The sequence below is a fragment of the Geospiza fortis genome, unplaced genomic scaffold (genome assembly GCF_000277835.1).
Source record: "Geospiza fortis unplaced genomic scaffold, GeoFor_1.0 scaffold111, whole genome shotgun sequence".
In the NCBI taxonomy this organism is placed as follows: Eukaryota; Metazoa; Chordata; class Aves; order Passeriformes; family Thraupidae; genus Geospiza; species Geospiza fortis.
This window is the reverse complement of record NW_005054321.1, coordinates 3,956,847-3,978,227: the sequence shown is the minus strand read 5'-3', so window position 1 is coordinate 3,978,227 and position 21,381 is coordinate 3,956,847. Positions and strand designations below refer to the sequence as shown.

Below are 21,381 nucleotides of genomic sequence, written 5' to 3'. Positions count from 1 at the left end.
GTTATGCAACTGGAGATAAATGGGGTGAGTGCACAAAAGAAATGTCACCTGAAAGGGAATATTACTAATGCAAAGCAATTAATGGCTGTATATGCAGTATGAATGATACAAGAATACAACTGAACTGCTATTGGAACTGCCCCTTTTTGAGATCCTCCAGTGTAGCAGACCATGTGCCAGCACTATTGTTGACCTAAAATCCATAATTTGTTTTGAAAAAGGTCTGTGTCCTTTTCTCAACAAAAGTCCTCAGTAACAGAAAGTAGATCTTTAGTCACCCTAGAAGAAAGAAGATCTTAGTCCAAAATGCAAAGACAGAGAGGAAAAGCAAGCCAGTGCCTGCACTCAAAGCAGATCACAGCCTTCCCTGATGAAGACTTTTCTGAATTTCGTCAAAGACCTTGTTATGCTTCCAGACAGAAACACAGCTTTGACCGCAACTCTAGCAGGACTGTGGCTCTGTTGCCTGCAGCAACTTCTACTAAAGTTGCTTTATAGTTTCTGAAAGTGTCCCTCACTCTTCCCCTGAAAAATGACATTGGACTTTCAACCTTGCAGAGACCTAGGTGAATACCCAATTACAGCTTTTCTGAATGCAACAGCTTTATTTAGCAACTTTCAATACAACTCAGCTGACCTCTCAGAGATAAAATGCACATGTATTGACTTCCACAACTCTGCGGGAGAAAAAGCTTCCACATTCATTCAAGGGGCTTTTTTCCCCATTTTTATTCAATGCATTTAGCATAAGAAGCCACAGGTGACAGAACATCAGTCCTCCAGGTCTAAACTTATTTGCTGTAACACCTAAGTCACATTTGTAGGCAATGGAGAGTGTTAGATATGGCAACCAGAGAAAAGGAGCCTACATTTGGGAAAGATCAGTGCAAACAGGATTCACTACATGTCCACATTCCACTGCAGCTCATGGGGGTTTTCCCAGTGGCTTCAGCAATAGGAAGGGCTGGGACTCTGAAACACCCACACAGAAGTAGTGCCCAGGACCTCCATGGCCACAGCATCCCAGGACCAGAGCCATTAAGAAAGGGTCACAGCTGCTGTAGGATGACTTGAAAGGCTGCTCTCAGCACCAAAGAGATGCAGGTCACCCTGAAGACTGTTTCCCTTTTTAAAGTGAGACAACAGTTTACACAAATTATCAGAAACCATCGCTCTCAAATGGACATATGGGCCAAGGTGTGCTCTTCCTCGTGTCTCCTAACTCCCTGACCTGCAGAGCACACTAAACACAATTCCCCAAAAAGCAGGAGAAGCTTGGCTTTATGCTAGCTGCTCAGAGAATGAGCCCTGGACTAGGAAGAATTGGAGTCATGCACCTGTGCAAGCTTTTCCTATGTGAAACCATAAATGTGGGAGGAAAAGAAGAAAAGTACAAACACTTTCTACCCTGAGAGAAAGGGAACAGTATTGTGGTGTATAGCAATATACCATGAGAAGACAGGTAATGCTGAGATTGGAAATGGGCTCGAAGAAAGACAAAATATTTATTCTAGTAGTCCCATGTTTTATTTTGCAGTATTTTGAATTCATGACAGCAGGACCTTGCCTTCATAAACAGCTGTGAAGTTTTTTTGGTTTTGTTTTTGGTTTTTTTGTCTTGTATTACTACTACTAATTATTAAAAAGTCCAGTTGGTTAGTTTGTTTCAAAATACTTAAATAAACTGGGTTTTGAGTCCCATTTAACTGTAAATTATGCAAGCACTAGTTAATTTTACTAAATAACAAGAGGTGCAGGAACAAAACTTTCTGTGCTTGCCCATTTTTCTGTATTTTTTCCCCAAAGTAATAGATATTCAGAGTATCCCATAGTGGGACTTTTTATGAAGAAAATAAACCATCCTCCCTGTGTCTTTCTCATTAGAAATCCAATAGAGTTGCTGAACATGACTTAACAATTACTTCACAGCAGTGGTGTAAGAATCCTGCACACTCCTGGAGGAGTCACAATGTAGTTGAAAAATCAATAGCTCAGCTAAAGAAAACTGTGTAGGAATAGCACATGTGTGGGCAAAGGGCAGAACACAAGAAATACAATTGAGCATTATGGCTGCTGGCTGAACTCTCTCTCCTCTGTTTTACTCACACGTTGTCTCCGTGATGCTCACAGCAGGGCCCTCCAGCTCCTGAAGCTGTGTATGAACACTGACTTTATATTTGGTTCCAGGCATCAGCTCAAAGAAACAATGTCTAGGTGTCCCACCACCAAGATTTACTTCTTGCTTTTTTCCATCTGGAATTACAAAAGAAACTATGAAAACTTTTTTGTTTTTTTACTGTTTTATTGAATAATGTGATTTAAATCATAAATAAGAAGAGTACATGACAGCAAATGAGGAGTAAGAGGTTGCCATAAGTTAATAAACTACATGCTGCCTTACTTTAGGAAATTGACCTCTGTGCAGAGGTCTCTAACATTTCATTATTCATACTAAGTAGGAGCTGAGGAATGTGTCAAACATCTTCAGAAAAAAAGATTAACTTTGCCCCATGCACTGAAGGCAATAAAAATCACTAACACTGTCATGAACAGGCTTTGGATCTAGTCCTAAATTATGAGAGTCTAACTAGGAATTGTTGCATTATGTAACTCTATGGCATCCTTTGTCTGTGCCTCTGGTTCTCAGCATACGTAATGTGCTTGGTCACAACAAAAGAGACTGAACTAGATATCATATTCCAGCTTTCACTAGTAGCCACTTGGCAAGATGGTTCATTTACAGGGTTCCAAAACTGATTCTGCTAAATTCTGAATTGGAAGATACACTGACAATAGAAAAAGGCTGGGTACTGGAAATAGCATAAGGCATGTTTTAATAACAAGAAAAAATTTATCACCATTTAAAATCTGCATCAGGAAGAAGTGAAATACAAGCAACTGATCTCATATTTTACAGAGTATATAAAAAATTACAAACAATCATTCAATGTTTTTCAGGTGTTATGCTAGCATAAAAATATTTGATCATTGCCTGAACCAGACACACACCTGATTTGACAATCAAGTCCCTTCAGGATAAATATTAATAAGAAACATTTGTTCACACTCTAGGTTGTTCTGCTTGCATTTAGGTGCTTTCAGCTCAGTTAAAACAATTCTGGCAGTTCTATATGAAGAAAGTAGGATGCTGGCTAGCTCCCAGATGAGAGGGATGTCTGTGCTGTCTCAGGCAAGCCAAGATCTCTGCTATCTGAATAGCTTGTCTGTATTTCATGGCTTCAAATGAACCTTATCACCATCCACTTGCCATTCCACAAAAAGGTCATGCCTTTTTTAGCACATGATCAGGGTTACTGTCCATGACACCTTTAACACAGCCCATTAACTGAACTTCTCTCAAGTTATGCAAGGCTTTAATTTGCCACCAGTCAGAAGACCACTGATGTCTGCTTGGGATAAGAGAGTTGGTCTGCACAAACAGTGACAAAATGTCTTCTGGCCACACCTGAGAACCAGTGAGGCTGAAGAGGCTGTAATTTACCCTCTATATACACTGTGCTAAAAGCATCAAGACTCCTTGTGTGACTGCATAGCATGGTGTCATGTTTATCCATATGAGTAACATTACTACTATAAGCTACAAAGAAGCAGCAATAGAATGAGAACAAACAAAACTGGACATTGTTCTGATTTTGTGGGCATGGTCTGGATTCCTTCAGAGCTTTTCTGCCCTCTTCTCCTGTCTATCCTAATCAGAGGGTACTGCCTGTGGTATATATACAAACTTTGATGTATTCAGTTCATCCTTATCCATCTTCTGTTCCTCACAGCAGTGAAAAACTCAGGTAATCACCTTTCTTCTACTGATAGACCGAAGTCTCTGACATAAAATGCACAAGTTATCAATGTGTTTGACATAAAACGACAGGGATGCTACTGCATTCTGAAACTGTCAGGGTATACACACCTCTCTTCTGTCCATCATTTCCAGTATTTCAGGAGCCAGTCTACAGGTCTAACTGCAATTTCTATGCAATTCAATTCTCTGGATGGGGCTGTAGCTGCATACCAAATTATTTAGTAACTTACCCTCGAGTGACTCTATAACTACCCTGTAAGCAGTGGCGTGTCTGTGGAGCTGCCACTGAGCACAGAGACTTGTCATGCGGACTTGGTAGGAATCCAAATTTGTCACACCCAAATACACTGAAAATTAAATTTAAAAAAAAAAATCAGTTGTTTACCTCTAATAAGACATACAAGAAAAAAAAAGACAAAATTATTACAGTGAAACCAGTCCCAATTCATTTTTAACAAATAATGTCCATAGCTGCTTTTAAAAAATCAAGAAAATCTAAAAGAAGAATTTTAAAAAGTTGTGAAATTTAAAAACAAAAGTTTAGAACTTTAGGCAATTTACTTAAAATTAAATAATGAACATTGCTAAAAAGTTCAGTTACTACAAGTAAGTATAAAAGTATCATAATAATAGCAGAATTTCTGTCAAAATCTAATTTAAAATTGAGCTTTAGCTATATAAAGAGCAAATAATCTTATATATGAAGCTAGAAAAAATATACTAAATAGATTTTCATGAAGGAAATTTACATCTACGACTAGGCATACATATTTTTGGCTAATAAATGATATCTGCTTTATGATTCCTGTCCTGCTAACACCCAGCAGAGCACTGAAAAGCCTGGTAGAGTCTCATAGAAAGAGAGACTTTCATTTCAGGAAAACAAAGTAAAGTCTTCCACGTGAAAATTTATTCAGGGAGCTGCAGAAAGCCACAGTTGTAAGGAAAACCAGCTTGTAGAGATCTGAGCAGCATGAAATCATTCTTACAGGTTTTGGCCACGCCTGTTAGGGCATCACTGAAGCCTGTTGAGTATGAAGCAAATACTTTAACACTGTACTCCGTTCCACTGAGGAGATTTAGAATGAGAATAGTATTAATGTCATCCCCTACAAAGGTCTCCAATGCAGGACCAGGACCTGCAAAATATGAAATAAATTAGAAAATCATTTGCTCATCCGCTAAATTAGAAAAAATTACAAGTGCTCATAAAGTTACTATTTTATACCTTTTTTTCTTAACCGTACACAAATACAAAGACATTCTCCTCAATCCTTGCATGGAAAGAAGGCACAACAAACACACTGGGGAAGTTCAGCAGTGGGATTCATTAAGGCAGAGCTAGACACTGGCATCTGTTAAAACCCTTTTGTTCTGCTTCAGTGACTTACTACTGCTCTAAAGAGGCAGCCAAATATCTCCCCAGTTTGATTGTGTGCCAGGACCAACAGTGGGGACAGCAGATGCCAGCCAGCACTACAGTCACTCAGGGCTTCTTGTACCACAGCATAATTTAATACTGTGCAAAAATAATAATGAAAATAGAACACAATGAAACTTTCCCAGTCAGAATCACAAACAGGTCCTTCATCACCTCCCCTAGTTGTTCTGGATACACTTTAGAAACCAGGCAGCAGTATTGTCTTTGGACAGTATTTTAGTCCCTCAGTGGTCACATATCTGTGATTTGCTGTCAATAGAGGACCCTGTTTTTCTAAAGAAATTTGAAGGATTCTGGATGTCTTGTCTAGGTGCAAGGTACAGGCAGGTAAAGGATGCAGCACACACCAAATGGACAAGGAATAAAATGTTAAGTGTCTGAGAAGAAATGAAAACCTTTTATTGTGAGGGGAAGGAAGCTGAAGAACAGGAGAATACAGAAGAGAGGGACAGGAAAAAGCAGACATAGTCTCTGAAAGATAGTCATGATAAAATGAAACAACACAGACTGAAAGATCTGGGATTAATCAGCCTTAGGATGAGAAGTCTAAGGGGAAATCTACTGCTGCCAACACCTACCTCATGCAAGGTGGTAGAGAAGATACAGACAGAATGTCTTCAGAGGCAAACAGGAAAACGTAGGAGGAAAAAGAAAAATTTTGCAACATGGGAAATTTTTATCATATATTAGCAAAGATACTGCCAGTGACAGTAATCAAAAACTGGAAGAGATGCTTAAAGCAGTTTTAAAATCCCCATCCTTGGAGATATTATAAATTCAACCAGCCAGGGTACGCTGAAACCTGTTCCAAGCTGACCCTGTTTTGTTCAGGGAGGAAGACCAGATGATCTCCAGAGATCCTCTCCAACCTGCATCATTCTGTGATTATTAAACTTTCATAGTGAAAAATATGAGGCACCAAAGTTAATAACACTTTCAAGGCTGTAGCTGCAACTGATAGATTTAAGAACAAAATTGAGTGAAAGATGATGTTCAGTCAGAAATAACCCCAAAAAAATCAATTTAAAAACTCACTGTTGACAGGTTTGTAGACAACTCTGTAACCCATTGTTGCGGAAGGTGGGGCATCCCAGCTGATACGTAACCTGTTGTACCATTCGTCTGACACACGTAAGCTCCTAGGAGCAGACAGGGGCACTGAAAAGAAACAAACTGGGATTTTACAAGTTTCTCTCATACAAGTTTATAGAGAAAAATCAAGATATGCAAATAAAAAGAGTGTGATATCCATTAATCTCAGATTTACATGTGAAATCATCAGGATGAAACTCTTAATCAAATTCATCCTTTGTATTACTCAGTGGATTAACCGCAAACTTTGACCAACAAACAATGAATTTCTGAATTAACTTCAAAATTTGTCCCTACATTTCTTTTAAAAAAAATCTTTTGTTTCCTAAAAATGTAAGGTAATTTAGAGATAATTATACATTATACAGTTTCTTCCAATCCAAGTTCACTAATGTATAAATCATGCTCTTTTGAACACTTAATTCTGTAGAATGGAATCAAAGGACTTATTTACAAGTGATTTAAGGCTCTGCATAAACAGCACTTCAATTAAGACAAATTATGTAAATTAGGAGAACACTTCAATAAAATTATACTATCATGACTACAAGTGCACAATGAAAGGATTTTTTACAATATCCAGTAGAGAGGAAGTTCAAGCTACAGCTGAGTAATCTTTTGGTACTTGGTCAGAACTCTGGAGATAATGCAATCACTTTTTATAAAAAGTTCAGCAGCATTTCTAATGACCCTTAGAAAGCAATGATCTCACACAAAAGAAGATCTAACAGTACAATGGTTGGTTTGATACCATCTCAGCAGGCTTTCTTTACTTTTTTTTCTGTATTAGTTGGCTTGCCCTTGGTGGGCTGGTTATCAAGCATTTGCCAGTTCTATTACTGAACAAGTTTCTGCAAACTCAGAGTATTTGAAAATAAAATACAGCTTGTCTTTTAGAAGAACCCATTGTTTATAAATCAATCAACTGAGATTAATTTAAAGTTCAAGTCATATAAATAATGCAAAATAAGCCCACATTTATACTAAAATACATTCCTACAGACAAGGAAAAAAGGCCACAAAGAATAAGTCTTTATTCATGCACATCCTGGCCGAAGACAGGCGGAAAGTTTGTACTTACAAGTTTTGCCAGGAGCTGAGACACTGACTCCCTCCCCATCAGAATAGACGGGGGTTACAGTAACTTTGTATTCTGTATCAGGCAGCAGAGGGTGAAGCAAAAGAGTGTTTTGTCTGCCAGGCACCATTACCTGGAGGGTCAGAACATGCAGAAACAATCAAGCTTTATGACTAGAGCCAAACCACTTTATCTTACATAGTCTCTGACAACACACTCCACTAGCATTGCTAAATAGTTTGCATTTTCAAATATTATTGATACTCTACAGTTAAATAAAATCACTACACCATCCACCCTTTTAACAGATGTACCATCATACCAAAACAAAATAAAGGAAGTGTTCCTATGAGATAACACTGTTTTATATTAAACCTATGAGCCATTTCAGGTCCATAACCCACTGGTACTGTTTGGATCATAAATACTTAAACTATTTCACTGTATAGACAAAATACATCCTCTTGATATATTTATTCTGGACATATTTAGATTTTCTGAAGCTCAGTGATAAAGGTTGGTTGCTTTTTTCTCTGGAGAAAAAAAAATCCTCCTTCCCTGGGAGGAAGGAAAATCAGGTTATGAGATCTGGAAGCATTGAACAGAGCAAGCAGGAATAAAAAACGTTTTTCTTGTCTTCATCCAGTCTGGAGACGAGTAAATGAAGGTAGCTATTTAGGAGAGGAAGTAGGATGGCATCCCACAAATACCACAGGATCCCATAATGCCATGAAACATGGAAGATCTGCCAGAAAAATCCAACCAGGCAACCTAGTAGTAGAGCAGCTGTAGAAACTCCTCTGGGCAGTTTTTGATTCTAGAGTACATGTTTCAGCCTGCTGAATTAAGCACAGCGAAAGATTTCCCTAAAAGCAGCTAGTTCTAAAACTCTTCAATAGATTATTGTATTTTAGCCAGAGCCTCAAAAGTCAGTATCACAATAGTGGTGGCAGGAGTGCCAAGCAAAGCCTTGCAATTGCTTAACTCACCAGTAAAATTTAATCTCGGAGAACCTCCAAAGCCTGCATGGGAGCCACTTACATCACACAGTATAGGCATGGTAAAAAAGAAAAAACTACTCCTATGTTTCCTGTGCAGAGATCTGTGCTCTGAAGTGATGCTATTGGAAGCAAGTCCCAAGGTCCAACATCATATTTTGGACATTCCCTGGCCCGTGTCCATTGTGTGAATCTGTCACCTGAGCCAGCAACTACACGGATTTGGCAAGAAGTTGAGAGAATCATAAGCCCTTTAAACTCACAGGGGAAAAGCAGAAGGTAGGTCTATAAAAGGGTTTTGCTGTTTCAAAGAAGACTGATGCATGTGATGATGGCAAAGGTTTGAAGCATCTGCTCAAGAAAGGTTTCACCAGTTTAACACTCCAGGATACATTCAAACTACTTCTAGTTTTGGCAAGGGACACAAAGAAGGAAATTTATCTAGTGCACCCAGGTGTTGAGACTCGTCAGAGTGTTTCATTCTTTGATCAGAACTGAACTTAAACCATTAATAAATGCTCTTGAAAGATTTCCACGTTCCTCTTCCATACACATGCATTGAAAACACACAAACTAAGTTTCTGAAAAAATCCAATCCAACAAATTTTTTTAGTTTTTAGAGCAGTGGATGCAAGCATGGAGAACTCTCCTCTCCACATGTGCATAGTCTTCCACAGATCAATACAGCTTTCAGCAGTGAGAAACATTTTTGGCTTTAAAGAAAAAAAAGAAAATTGATCTTTCCAGTATGTACAGCACACCCAAGAACACACATGCAATTTAGAGCTTGACCCCTCTGTATTCTATTACATTTTCTGGTCGCTGATTTTCAGCCAATTGCATCAAGAGTTGTAAAGCTTATTAATATTTTTATGGAAAGGGAGGAGTAACTGAAACTTGTATCACTGAAATCAGAGCCAAAAAACTTAAGTACTCACCACAGAACTGTCACGCTATAGTACATGTAAGCCCAAATTCCACAAAACCTTTGGTTTCTCCCTAGAAAATGTACTAAGCATAAAAACACTCCCCTAAAATTGAACATCTGTATTGTTTTATTGACATCTGTTGTGCACCTCACAGGTGCTTGAAGCCACATGGTAAAATACACTCCTTCAATTAAAATGTGCCTAATTCTAAGTGAAATCTTACATAAATCCTTTTTCAGTAAAGTATTTATGCACATGATAAATTTCAAAGATGAAATGTGTTTAATCTGTTTGCTGAATTGTGACCAAAGATAACAAGGCTTGAGAGTGTACTTAAAATTAAATAATTTGTGAGAATAGAGCCAAGACACCTACCAAATCATACAGTTTTATAATTTTATTTAATGAACTTTTGAGTCAGCTGTAATGTCATTTTAATAGTCACAATTTTAATACCTTTCCTACAGTTTTAATTTTATTTTAACATAGTAGTCATTGAATACTAAAACAGAATGACATTTATACCCCCAACTGAACTGGAAAGGTGAAACAGTGAATCTGGGATCAGAATTTCAGAAAATCTGAGTTATTCTCAGAAGAACAGTACAATTTGTGCCATTATACTGTGCAAGTTTTTCACTTTATTATATGGTATACTAACATATAGTTCAGGTAAGATCACAGAGCATGTTTCCTAGTCCAAAAGGATGCCACTACATTGAAAATTCATTTTCAGGTCATAGTTGAATTAGGTGGTTAAAAGTACATTTCCAGCAGGGTCACATAAAAGATGAATAAAACTGAAATGGGAAAAGACAGATTTATATTTTCCTAGGAAAAAAATATATTCTACTCCTTTTAATATTTTTATTGAAATATCCTGATATAGGGCTAAAAATGTCAGATGCTAAATATCAAAAGAATAAAATATTTTTTTAACTGCCCTATGAAAAGAAGTGACTCAAGTGGCAGACACAGAGGGAGAATGATAGGGAATATTTTTTGCATTCTGAGCTGACTAAGGAAATAACCTTGAAATACACAACTTAATCTTTTAAATTTACTTACTTGGAGCCACCCACAAATTTTATAACAGATTTTGTGGAACACTACAATACTGCACTACTATACTGCACTACAATACTAAGTTTTCCCCAATTTAAAAATAATTGTTTAAAAAGGCACTTAGCATAGCTGAATTCTGAAAGTATCTCAAAAATTGTGAAGCATTAAAATAGTGGAGCTCAGGCTTCTTTTTTTTGCAGGGGAGGGTGTGTGTTTTGGTTTGTTTGCTATATGCTCCAAAGACTACATGCAGTGCTCTTCATTCTTTCAATTATTTTCCAAAGTCTTAATGACCAGAAATATTTCAGTGTAGGACATGTTTAATCTTGATCATCACATGGTATTGGAAAAATAAAAAAAAATTCTCAGGCACTTAGATTAAAAAGTGCTGTCCTTATTGTGAAATGTTCAGGTTCATGAGAAGTATGAAAACTCTGCATTTGAACTTTAATTTCATTGCGAGAAAGAGAAGAGAAGAGAAGAGAAGAGAAGAGAAGAGAAGAGAAGAGAAGAGAAGAGAAGAGAAGAGAAGAGAAGAGAAGAGAAGAGAAGAGAAGAGAAGAGAAGAGAAAAATTGCTGAAGGAAAAAAATTGCTGAAGACTGTAAAAACATTTAAGTGTCATTAAAACACAATCTCAGAATAGAAGAATGCCTAGGAGTAAAAAATGAAATTAAAAATAAAAAACCTAACTTGGATGAATTTAAAAAAGGACAGGAAAAAAAAAGACAGCCAGTTCCTCTTTAACTGTGAGCTCATTAAACATTTGTGTGACTGGGCCTTGATCTGACATTCAACTGCTGTTGCCTGCAGTGCAGCATGTGCTGTACAATTAGAACTTTGAGGTTCAAGCTCACAGTAATATCAAACACAGATCCTTTACTAATTGCAACAAAATTGTCATATAAGAAGATATCATTTCTTAGCAATTATTAAAGAAGCTTGTGAAGCCAGTAACAAAACTCATACAGACCATTCTTACTGCTTCCTCAGCACGGTCCCCTTCTGCAGTGAGATAGGTCACTCTGAACTGCTGAGCGCTGTAGTCCGAAATGTCCCATGTCACCCTCAGACTTGAGGTTGTTTCATCATCTATAACAAGGTTTCTGACTCCTGTTCGAAAAACTAAATCCAAGAAGTATTTAATTATTATTTTCTCAATTACATTTTTAGATTTAATGTAATTTTTACATTGTGCTGATTACCACCAAGTAGCTGCAAGCTCTGCTGAAGTCATGGTGGCTCTGAAGATCCACAGTGGGGCAAAACCATGTAGCTCAGTCATATTTGGGCTTAATAATATAATGACTCAAGCACTTATTAAAATAACAGCTATCCTATACTTCTATTAACATATAATATCCCATCTGCTTTGTTTATCTTACTCAGTTTATGGAGCTTTAAAATAATCCAAGCTAGAATGCTACTGAAGAAAAATAACCCAGAAATGTTGTTCCTTAAAAGACAATTGTCTAATTATAGGGAAAAGAAAGAGAACACTCAAAACTAAACAAAATTCTGAAGAGTTCCCAAGCTCACTTTATAAAGGGAAAGAGAAATTCTAGGTGAATTTTCTAAATCAGTCTCTGTACTCCTAAGTAATACCACAGGTACCATTCAGAGTGCCCGCCCTGAGTTAGGGGTTGGCTCCTCATCCATGCCAGGCCTGTGCAGGAGGTTGGGCACACACAGAAGGGGGTGCAGAGCAGCACAGTGTGCACCTCTCAGCAGTGACCTGCCTTCCCTTCAGGAGCATCCTCAGCAGGATCCCAGCTCTGCCCCCAGCCCTAGGGGGGCCTCAGTGCTCTGCACTCCTCAATTGAACTGCTGGCATTTGCTCTGCTCACCTGCTGTGCTGGGCTCAGGGCTTGTGGCACTGGTGGTGGTCACAGGGCTGGGCACTGTGGTAGCACTTGCAGCTGAAAGACAGGACTCAGTCACTAACAGCTCAACAAAACATGGAAGTCACAGTATTCTTCTTGTACGTCTAACTGTGACAATGAAACTGTGTGCTCACACCTACAAGGATCCCACACTCTTCAGACATTTCAGAGACTACAAGGGAATTATTCATTTATAGGCACATAAATTTGCAGGATTAGCATTTAGATCTGCAGATAAGACACAACCATAAACTGTATAATCAAATAAGAATGCATATATTTTCACAAATTTCTGGCTGAACTATGCACAATTGACTTCCACTTTGACCATTTGTTAAGGATGTCAAATTAATTAAACTGAAAGTTTTTAAGGGTGTTTTACTTCTGTCCAAGTAAAAAACAGAAAGTACACTCAGCAACACTGGGATGTATCAGTATCATTTGGATGGGTGTAGGCTTCTTGTTTTAACAGAAGATTTAGAATTAATCCTGCAGTTAAATTACTAAAAACAAATAAATTTTAGAATTTACACCTAAGAAATAAAGTTGTTTACTTATTCAAGTAAATATTGATAAAAAGAGAGCAATCTTCCTGAAATACAGGCCACTGTTTTGATAATAAACTATAAAATAAGCTGGACATGATTATCAAGTTTTATCTTTGTTACTTTCATGTCAATGCCACAGGAGGCCTGTGTAAGCTTTTTGGACCAAGAGTGAATTCACCTCTAATGACTATAAATTACATCAATAAGAAAAGAGTATATTGAAAATGTCAAACATTTTAAATGAAATTCCTGTAAATTATTTACTTTAAAACAATTAACACACACCCTTTCCAAAATCTGATGTACAGGTTCTCATAAGGAACCTGTTTCAAAGCCTAAATATTAAAATGTAGGATGGAAGAATATCTACCCAGATCCAAAGGTTATTAATACCAGCTCAGAAAAGGAGCCAAACCATCATTTTCATTCAATGCCATCTATCACATAATATTAAATAGGAAAAGCAAAAACTAGTCGGGAAAGCCCTGGCGCTAAACCACCACATTCTTCAATATTATAGCTACCCAATATGAACCGTGTTTTATATATAAGGTAGATGCCTCAAATTTAAATCACTTAAACATTTTTTTAATTATGATCAAGAGTTTGTCTTACATGTAGCTCCAAGAATAGCAACAACTTCGCTTTCACTTTTGTCATCAAAAACTGCCAGCAGAGAAACTTCATATTCTGTGTCAGGCAACAGACCCTCTATAACATGACTGTCTGCATCTCCATTTATGACAACCTACACAGCAAGATTGAAGAATATCAGTTCAGCATCTGATCATTTTACAGTAATTGGCTGAAATGAAAGAATGAAAATAGATTTTCCTTTAAAATCAATGAAATCTACACTCAGATATGCCCCAAAATTTATTAATACCACAGAGTACACCTGGAACAAAACACTTAAGAATATTTAAAACATATTGTATTATGCTTCTACCAGCAGCTAAAGCTGACCAAATGCTTTTTTTTTAATCACTACAATTCAAAACATTTATCAATAAAAACATCATAGCAGGATAGATTAACTTCCATTCATATTTCTACTATTCAAACATTGTTATGACAAATGGATTCAGTATCTTCCCTGCCTTAAAAAAGTCTGTTTCAATAGCAGAACTGTTATCTCAGTTATGGTTCCACATTTCTGAATGGAAATTGAAAGAACATGTGCTTCAGACTTGAGGTTTAGGAGAGATGTGCTGATGATCAGCTTGCTGTATGGTGTGGAGTTTTAAATAGTAATTTTCCTCACTTCTAGCTGTGACAGCAGCAGATGATTGACGTGCAATGTAAACTGTAAGCAGGTTTCACTTCAGATTTTTGTGTGTTTCATTTATTTTATTGGAAGGGATCACCAGATGGGGAGGAGCAAAGGGACAATAAAACAGAAGGTACAGGAGCCTGAGCAGTAATTCTGGTGAAATGGGCTGGCCAGTTTTGGGAATAGTTTTCAGGTTACAAAAACTACAATAAAACAACCTTTCTCTGGGTTAACAGTGACAAGTTTTTAAGGGTGGTCCCTGTACACTCAACATCAAAGTAGGACTTATAATGGAAATCAAACAATAGACATGTCCTGTGTAAAATCTGCCACAGAGCTTTGCAGAAACAGTGAATCACTCTTCCTCCTTTTAACTACCACAGGAGATTTCCTGAGTTGGTCCTGGGGAAAAAGGACCCATAACACAGTCGCAGACCTTCTGAACTCAAATACAAAAAGAAAACCAGAAAGAAATAAATTGGGGCCATGCCTTCTACTACTATCAAGTAATGAATCAGGCATCCCATGCTGCACACTTTCTGGCACAGATTTTCTTGGGAAAATTTCAGGAATAAGCTTTGAGTCAATCTAGCTGTATACTGAGTAGGTGCATGTAATGCCTTTCTTTTCAACTCCCCACTGCCTCTAGTTGAGTATCAAATCCTTATAAAATATTTATACATAATTACTCTCTCACAAGTAACTTTGGCATACTTTCTGAAGCATCACTCCCTTCACCCTCTCCTCCTAGCTACAAAAAACAACGTAAAGTGCTGAACTTTCAAGTGGGCAGGACAAATAGCAGTAACAAGCATACAAGTACAACAACATGCATTCTCTACTGTAAGCCAGAAATAAAAGATCCCCCTTAAATTTATTCTGGTTTTTGGTGCTAGCACCCAACTGCATGCTCCTCACCCTTCAGTGGAGTGGGATGAGAGGTGTGTGGTTAACCACTGTCCCCTGACCCCTCTCAGCTAATTGGCAAGTTGGGTCTTGGGAGAAAGAAGGAGGGAGTGCATGTCCTTTGTCTGCATGACTGATCACTTAGCTGGGAAAGAAGCTTAAAGAGGCAACAGCCTGGAGGTATTGTGCTATCCTAGGCCTGACCCCATTAGAGAGGTCATGCAAGGAGAACAGAAAGCAGCTTGGGCATCTTTAATATTTCAGCATTCTAAAGTATTAGAGCCTCCAGCACTTCTTTTTGAATACAGTGAACAAGTAGAACCTTAGCAGTTCAAATAGTTCTTGATAATTTATTCTCACACTGGAAGAATACAGATACCTCAAATCTCACTTTAAAATGTGACTTGAGGGCTTTCGCTGGCGGCTACTCACTGGAACTGAAATAGAAACAAATGAGTTCATCTGCTGCAGAAGAAACTGCTGGTGAATGACTTGTGTACACTCAGTCATCTGCCAACTCCTTCTTTTCCCTGCTCACGCCTCTAATTTCTCTCTTTCTTGCATGACTACCTCTTACTAGGTGAAAGAGAGGAAAATGATCAGGTTAAGCTAAATTTACAGAAAAAATGACACATAACCTAAGCTATAATGACTGCTTTCTGCCCTAATGGATGACAAAATAATGCATGAAACCTTGGGCCAGGTGGGAAATGTCATTTTTCCCCCTGAGTTCTGTACCCAGATAAACAGTTTGCAGATGTGGCCTCCCCACACACTGCTGATGCCAAGAGCGAAAGATGTTTGAGAGTCACTACAGACTGAGAAGTACAAAAGAAACCAAAATAATGAGTTAGTAAATAAAGAAAAAGAGGAAATGAGACAGACAATGAAAATTTGAGAAAGGAGAGAAAATGTCTGTCTTTCTACTTTGAAAAACAAAATTAAAAAGGAAAAGCTAAAGGGATGAAAATAACTTAAAAATTTAGTCTGATGTACTATGGAAAAGGTGTACAAGAACTTAATGCAAAAAATAGAGCATGAGAGGGAAAAAAGAGGAAACAAAGAGGAACAGATGAGCAATCTAATAAATTAACTATGTGTACACTTTTCCCTTTGTAATTTTACCTAATAAGGCTTCAGAGGCAATTTTACTGTGGCCAGCACATTAGACAAACTTGGAGCTTATCTGAGGATATCACTACTCTGGCTCAGCTACCATCATCATCTTCACATCAAAGTGAAGAACATGAACCTCTAAAAACTGAAGTGGCCCCAAGCAACAATGCTAGTCCTAAGGCTGTTGGCACATTACAGATTAGACTGACTAGTCACAAAATACCTCTTCTTTCCCTACTTTCTCTTCAAAGCAAAACTGGAATATTGGTTTGATTTTTGTTTAGAGAGCTTTGCAGTGGGGCAGATTTTTCTGTTAGTCAATTGGCCATATTTAATTAGCAAACATTGCTGCATAGTTGTCCTCAGAATGGAATTCTCACTCCTTTTCACCCCCCAGGATGTCAAGGCAACTTACCTCCTCAGACTCCCCCCCATCCAAAGGAATCCATGCCAATCTGTAAAAAGCAATATCTGATGAGGTGGGCTTCCAGCTGACCCTGAAACTATCTGTGGATACTTCATCAATTTCCAAATGTTGGGGAGCTGGAACTCTTTCTGGAAAATATTACACACAAGAAAAGTGAGAGTGAATTATGCTCTGACACTTCCATAGATGGCAACATCAGGCACACACCATTCTGTTTGCAGTTTCTTAAAGGAGTATAACATGGGAGGTAGTTACCAAAGGCACTACAGAATTCTTTGCCCACTTATTTGTTCTTAGAGAAGTAGTTCTGTAGTTCAAGGAAGGGAATAGACTCTTCATTCTAACTGGACAGGTCTCCTTGTCCTCTCTCCACTGAAGGAGCTGCATGAAACCCCAAGTCCATCTCTTCTGCTCAGAGCTCTGTGCACAAGGCTCTTTTCTTGTACTCAAGTCCCAGTCTCTGCCCTTTCCAGACTCTGTGTACATTTCTATTTGCACTTTGCATGTGTCAGCATCTTGCTCCATACATGTATGTTCTCCCTTCCTCTTCCACCTCATCTTTCTCTTTCCTCTCCTTCATCCTTTTTTCCCATTGTTGTTGGAAAGCATTGATATGTGTCATCAGCCATTTGTTTAATGAAGAACTACAGCTACAGAAACTATAACTGTGTAAACAAAGAGCAGGAACTTTGAATGTCTTGTATATTCTCCTTTTGATGTAGTTCCTCTGTATGTATATAAAGCTCCACTGTCTAGTGCCTGGATAGTTGAGTGGTTAAATGTATGATTCAAAACTCATCACACTTCATCTGGAGGCACAAATGCCATCACACTGAATAATGCTTCAGAAAGCTGTGGAGATGTTTTCATGATGTCAAGAGATTACTCATGTGAGTAAAGAGGCAACTGGCCCCATAGCAAGGGAGCAAAGAAGCCAAGAGTAGCAATGAAAATAACAGAAAGCATCCCATATATTTGAGTTCACAGCCAGAGACCTTTGCTGTAACTAATCTTACTTTCCAGTAACATAAGAAAATATAAAATTTCTTCTTGGAAAGCCTTCAGAAGTTCAGCAATACTTACTTGTGGTAAAGCTGCCAGTAAGTGGTTCAGATTGTCCCTCATCATACTGGGAGAAAAGAGCAACAGTATACTCTGTAAGGGGTGCCAGACTTTTCAGAGTATGGGTTGAAACACGACCAACTTCCACCTAGAGAAAGCATAATTTTCAGTAGACATTGACCATAGAATACATTATCAGTGTGTGACATTCTTCTGGGTAATAATGATACAGAAGGAGAATGTCATGCAATTAGCAGAGAAATTCAGTGAAACTATGAACAAGTATAAACTCAGGTCCATCAAAGCCGACAAAACCAGTTATAATAGAAAAATTACAAAAAATTAGAATTTTGCATTCATGGCAAACCATGAAAAAGGAGAATTCAGCCTTGGTAAGCCCAGCTGCTCAGCTAAGATCAGCACTGTATGTTCAGGAACCCAGAAGGGGAAGGAGCTTTTTGTGCTGCTAAACCTAACCTCTTATCATGGACAATCACTGCATAAAACCCTTATGTTTAACGCTTGTCAAGAGACAGATGAGAGTTTTGTCTGGTCTCTCTCCAGGCTGCAGTTAAGTGACTCTGCCAGGGACATAAAACTCAAAGCTGTATAAACAGTTTATCAGTCCAACTATTGAGTGCCACATTAGCTCAGCACCACAGGGAAAATGCTACCAGTGCAGAGCAAACAAGAACATGCCACCTGTTCTTTGAACAAAGGAAAAGTGAACTGAACATTCACTCACATTACAAAGTACACTACAATGAGCCTGAGATGTTCAAATAACACTGTGACCAGTACAGTCAGACATATTATCTGTATTAAGGGTAATCAATGGGAAGAAGTCAAATGATTTCTAATTTAAATTTTAAGGAGCCTAGCAGAGAGAAAAGAAACAAAACATTGCATAGGTATGCTCTCCTCTAAAGCTGAGAGCAGTTTCTTCAGGTTCAAAACAAATATTCCACTTTACACAGATGAAAAGCCAGATATGTCCCAGAAGTAACATAATTACAGATAACTACCATTAAAGACTTCTTTTTCTTGAGGGCTAAGTTCTCCATGACAACTTATTTCCTAAGGGACTGGACTGTTTTAATAATCAAACCCACTTTAATAATCAAACCCAATCATACCCATTTTTAAATGTGAATTTTTAAAAAATTATTAATATTTCAGTATGAATCATTCCAGCCCATTTTGCATTCTATCACAGAATTCATGCTGCTAAAAGGTATTATAAAGCACCCTTGGTAACAAGGCAGAAATAAAAATTGCAAATTATTAAATATAAGAGTCTAAGTTAGAACATCGTGGTATTGCCTTAGCACTCTGTTCAAGCCAAACCCTGTTTCTAGAGAGTCTCAATATATAATTAAAGCAATAAATTTTGACAAAATGTGGCAAAGCCTTCAGATGGCCTTTTTGAATGAGCTTGAGTCCATGATATGTCCTCCATCAAAAGTCTTATTATCTGAACTGAATCAAGAATAAAAATTTCCATATACATTCAATCAAGATCCTGCTCCTAGCAAATCACTGTTTCCTTGTCTCCCTCAGTTTACGTGCCCCTGACTGCCCAGAGTACTCTCCTCCAGACATATGTACATCTAACATTAAGCAAACTCTTTACACCAAGTTTCAGAATTCTCTTGCAAACCTTTTTTTAGAGCTTGCATGGTAGCTTTTGTTTGTAAACATTATCCCTAATAATTACAGAAGTTTGGGAAGGTTTGAGACTGGTTAAGGGAAAAGTGTTGCTAAAATTTACCTCGTTGGTTTCTGTCCCGTCTGTTTTAACGTACATGATGCGATAGCCATTTACGTTTTTGGAAGCAGGATCCCATGATAGCTTAGCACTATTGTGTCCAACATCAGAAAATTTCAAGTTTGCTGGTGGACTTAGAGGCACTTGAAAAGAAAAGAGGTAAAACCATGAAAGTGATCCCAGGTTTCAGCTGTGAAATTTTTCATGTCTTAATAATAAATAGGATGTTTTCCATTCAAAATTTTATATCACTGGTATTCCTATTCAAAGGCCTACATCAATGGAGCTACAAAAGTACTTAAAGGCAGGTAAAAGGGCTTTGCTTTTTAATGAAACAGAACTTCCAGATTTCCTAAATGTATCTTAACTGATATTGAAAAATAAATAAGTTATGATGTTGTTCACTGCAGATATCACAGCAAGATCTAGCCTACAGAACACTTGCAATAGATTTGAGGCTGTATTTGTGAATTAATTTAAGCCAGCTAGTACTTCACCCTATACACATTTGGTTTTCATGTGTATCCCAGCAAAAATACTTCATGACAGTAGAATTTGGGCAAAAAACCTTCTGAACCCTGAAACACCTTGATATAAGGGAAAGTTTTTCCAAAAAGCATAACCAGCTGAGAAGATCTCCAAAGATGCTACTTTTATGTCTGCCTACCCTTTCCGTTAGGAAACCTTAGCTGTTTCCCATCAACAATCCCAGTTAAAGTCTTACTTTTAGTCTATATACTCCTTGACTGTCACGAGCTGAAGGAAAATGAGGTCATGCAAGAGACAGTCTCAGATTACACCCACTTCTCCGTCACACCACAGAAAGAAATTTGTGCTGTCTGTTGCTCTCAGCAGCAGGTTCTGTATTAGTCCAACATCTGCTACTTTCCTCTGAATTATAAAACCTTTTTTCTATCCATCCTGCCTTCACACACACACTCCTCACCAGTCCACGTGGACAGATAAATATCAGCACTTCAGAAGCTGCTTCCCCCACACAATAGCACCTGGGAAAAAGCAAAGATTTTAAAGGCCTCATATATTCTGTGAGATCTCTAGCCAGGCCATTTATCAATGCAGAATCTGCAACCAGCTTAGGAACAGTGAAGTCAGCTTGGCTCTGAGAAGAGAGACAATGAGAACGCACTGAAACTGTAGTAGATGGGTTTGCCACACATTCTGGCATTCAGCGTATTCCTCTGAGTCTGGTCAAGGGAGGTTCACGTGCTGGCTTTCCTTTCCACTTTCTGTCAGTCATGAAATGCACTTCATTCCACCATCCAGGTCATACAACAAACTGTGTCAGTCTCAGCTCCTTCCTCTTGGAGCCAATCTCCTGACAGCATTGCTCTCAACCAGGCAGTCCTGGAGCCAGACCTACGTGATATTTACAGCGAGTTTTGGATGAATCCCGGCCCCAGAATGAAACTACACCCTAGAATAAACTCGCTGAGCATGTCTCTGTTTGGCATAGGGAAGGTTTTGCTACAGTAACCAAGATGATACAATGAGTAGAATATTATTTACTAAACACAGATTATTAGATAATACACCTAATACTACAGCAAATTTGGCAGGTCGCTCTTCAGGCAGATATATGCTGCAGGAAGAAAATACCAGGTAGCCTAGTCATTAATTACAAGCCAGAAATAATCACACTGAAAGAAAAAAAAAAGGGAAAAAAAAGGAAAAAAAAGAAAAAAAAAGGGGAGAAAAAGAGGCTTAAATCAGATTCTGGATGGGTAAGGCGTTACTGCTAAACACCAACAACGAACAATGTGGGACAGGCATGATTACCAGGAGCTTTCTGCCTCCTAGATTGCCTCACTGCTTGATTCATCTAAGCCTGCTAGCAGAGGGCTTATTTGAATAGTTGCATGACAGGATCCTTCTTTCAGTCCTATAAACCAGAGATAGCTGCATCGTGTCATCCTAAAAAGAAATGAAGGTTGCAGAGCAGTGAGGGTTTCTTTTTT

General features: G+C 38.1%; 1 protein-coding gene across 1 annotated transcript in view; it reads right to left on the bottom strand.

Moving 5' to 3' along the window:
• COL14A1 (collagen type XIV alpha 1 chain) overlaps positions 1–21,381 on the bottom strand; it is a 113,016-nt gene that overhangs the window by 45,380 nt on the left and 46,255 nt on the right. Inside the window, 11 exon segments of the mRNA XM_031056746.1 lie at positions 2,107–2,253; positions 4,051–4,167; positions 4,810–4,959; positions 6,297–6,419; positions 7,435–7,564; positions 11,396–11,547; positions 12,270–12,341; positions 13,469–13,601; positions 16,564–16,703; positions 17,659–17,785; positions 19,409–19,548. Coding sequence (XP_030912606.1) covers positions 2,107–2,253; positions 4,051–4,167; positions 4,810–4,959; positions 6,297–6,419; positions 7,435–7,564; positions 11,396–11,547; positions 12,270–12,341; positions 13,469–13,601; positions 16,564–16,703; positions 17,659–17,785; positions 19,409–19,548 — 1,431 coding nt within the window.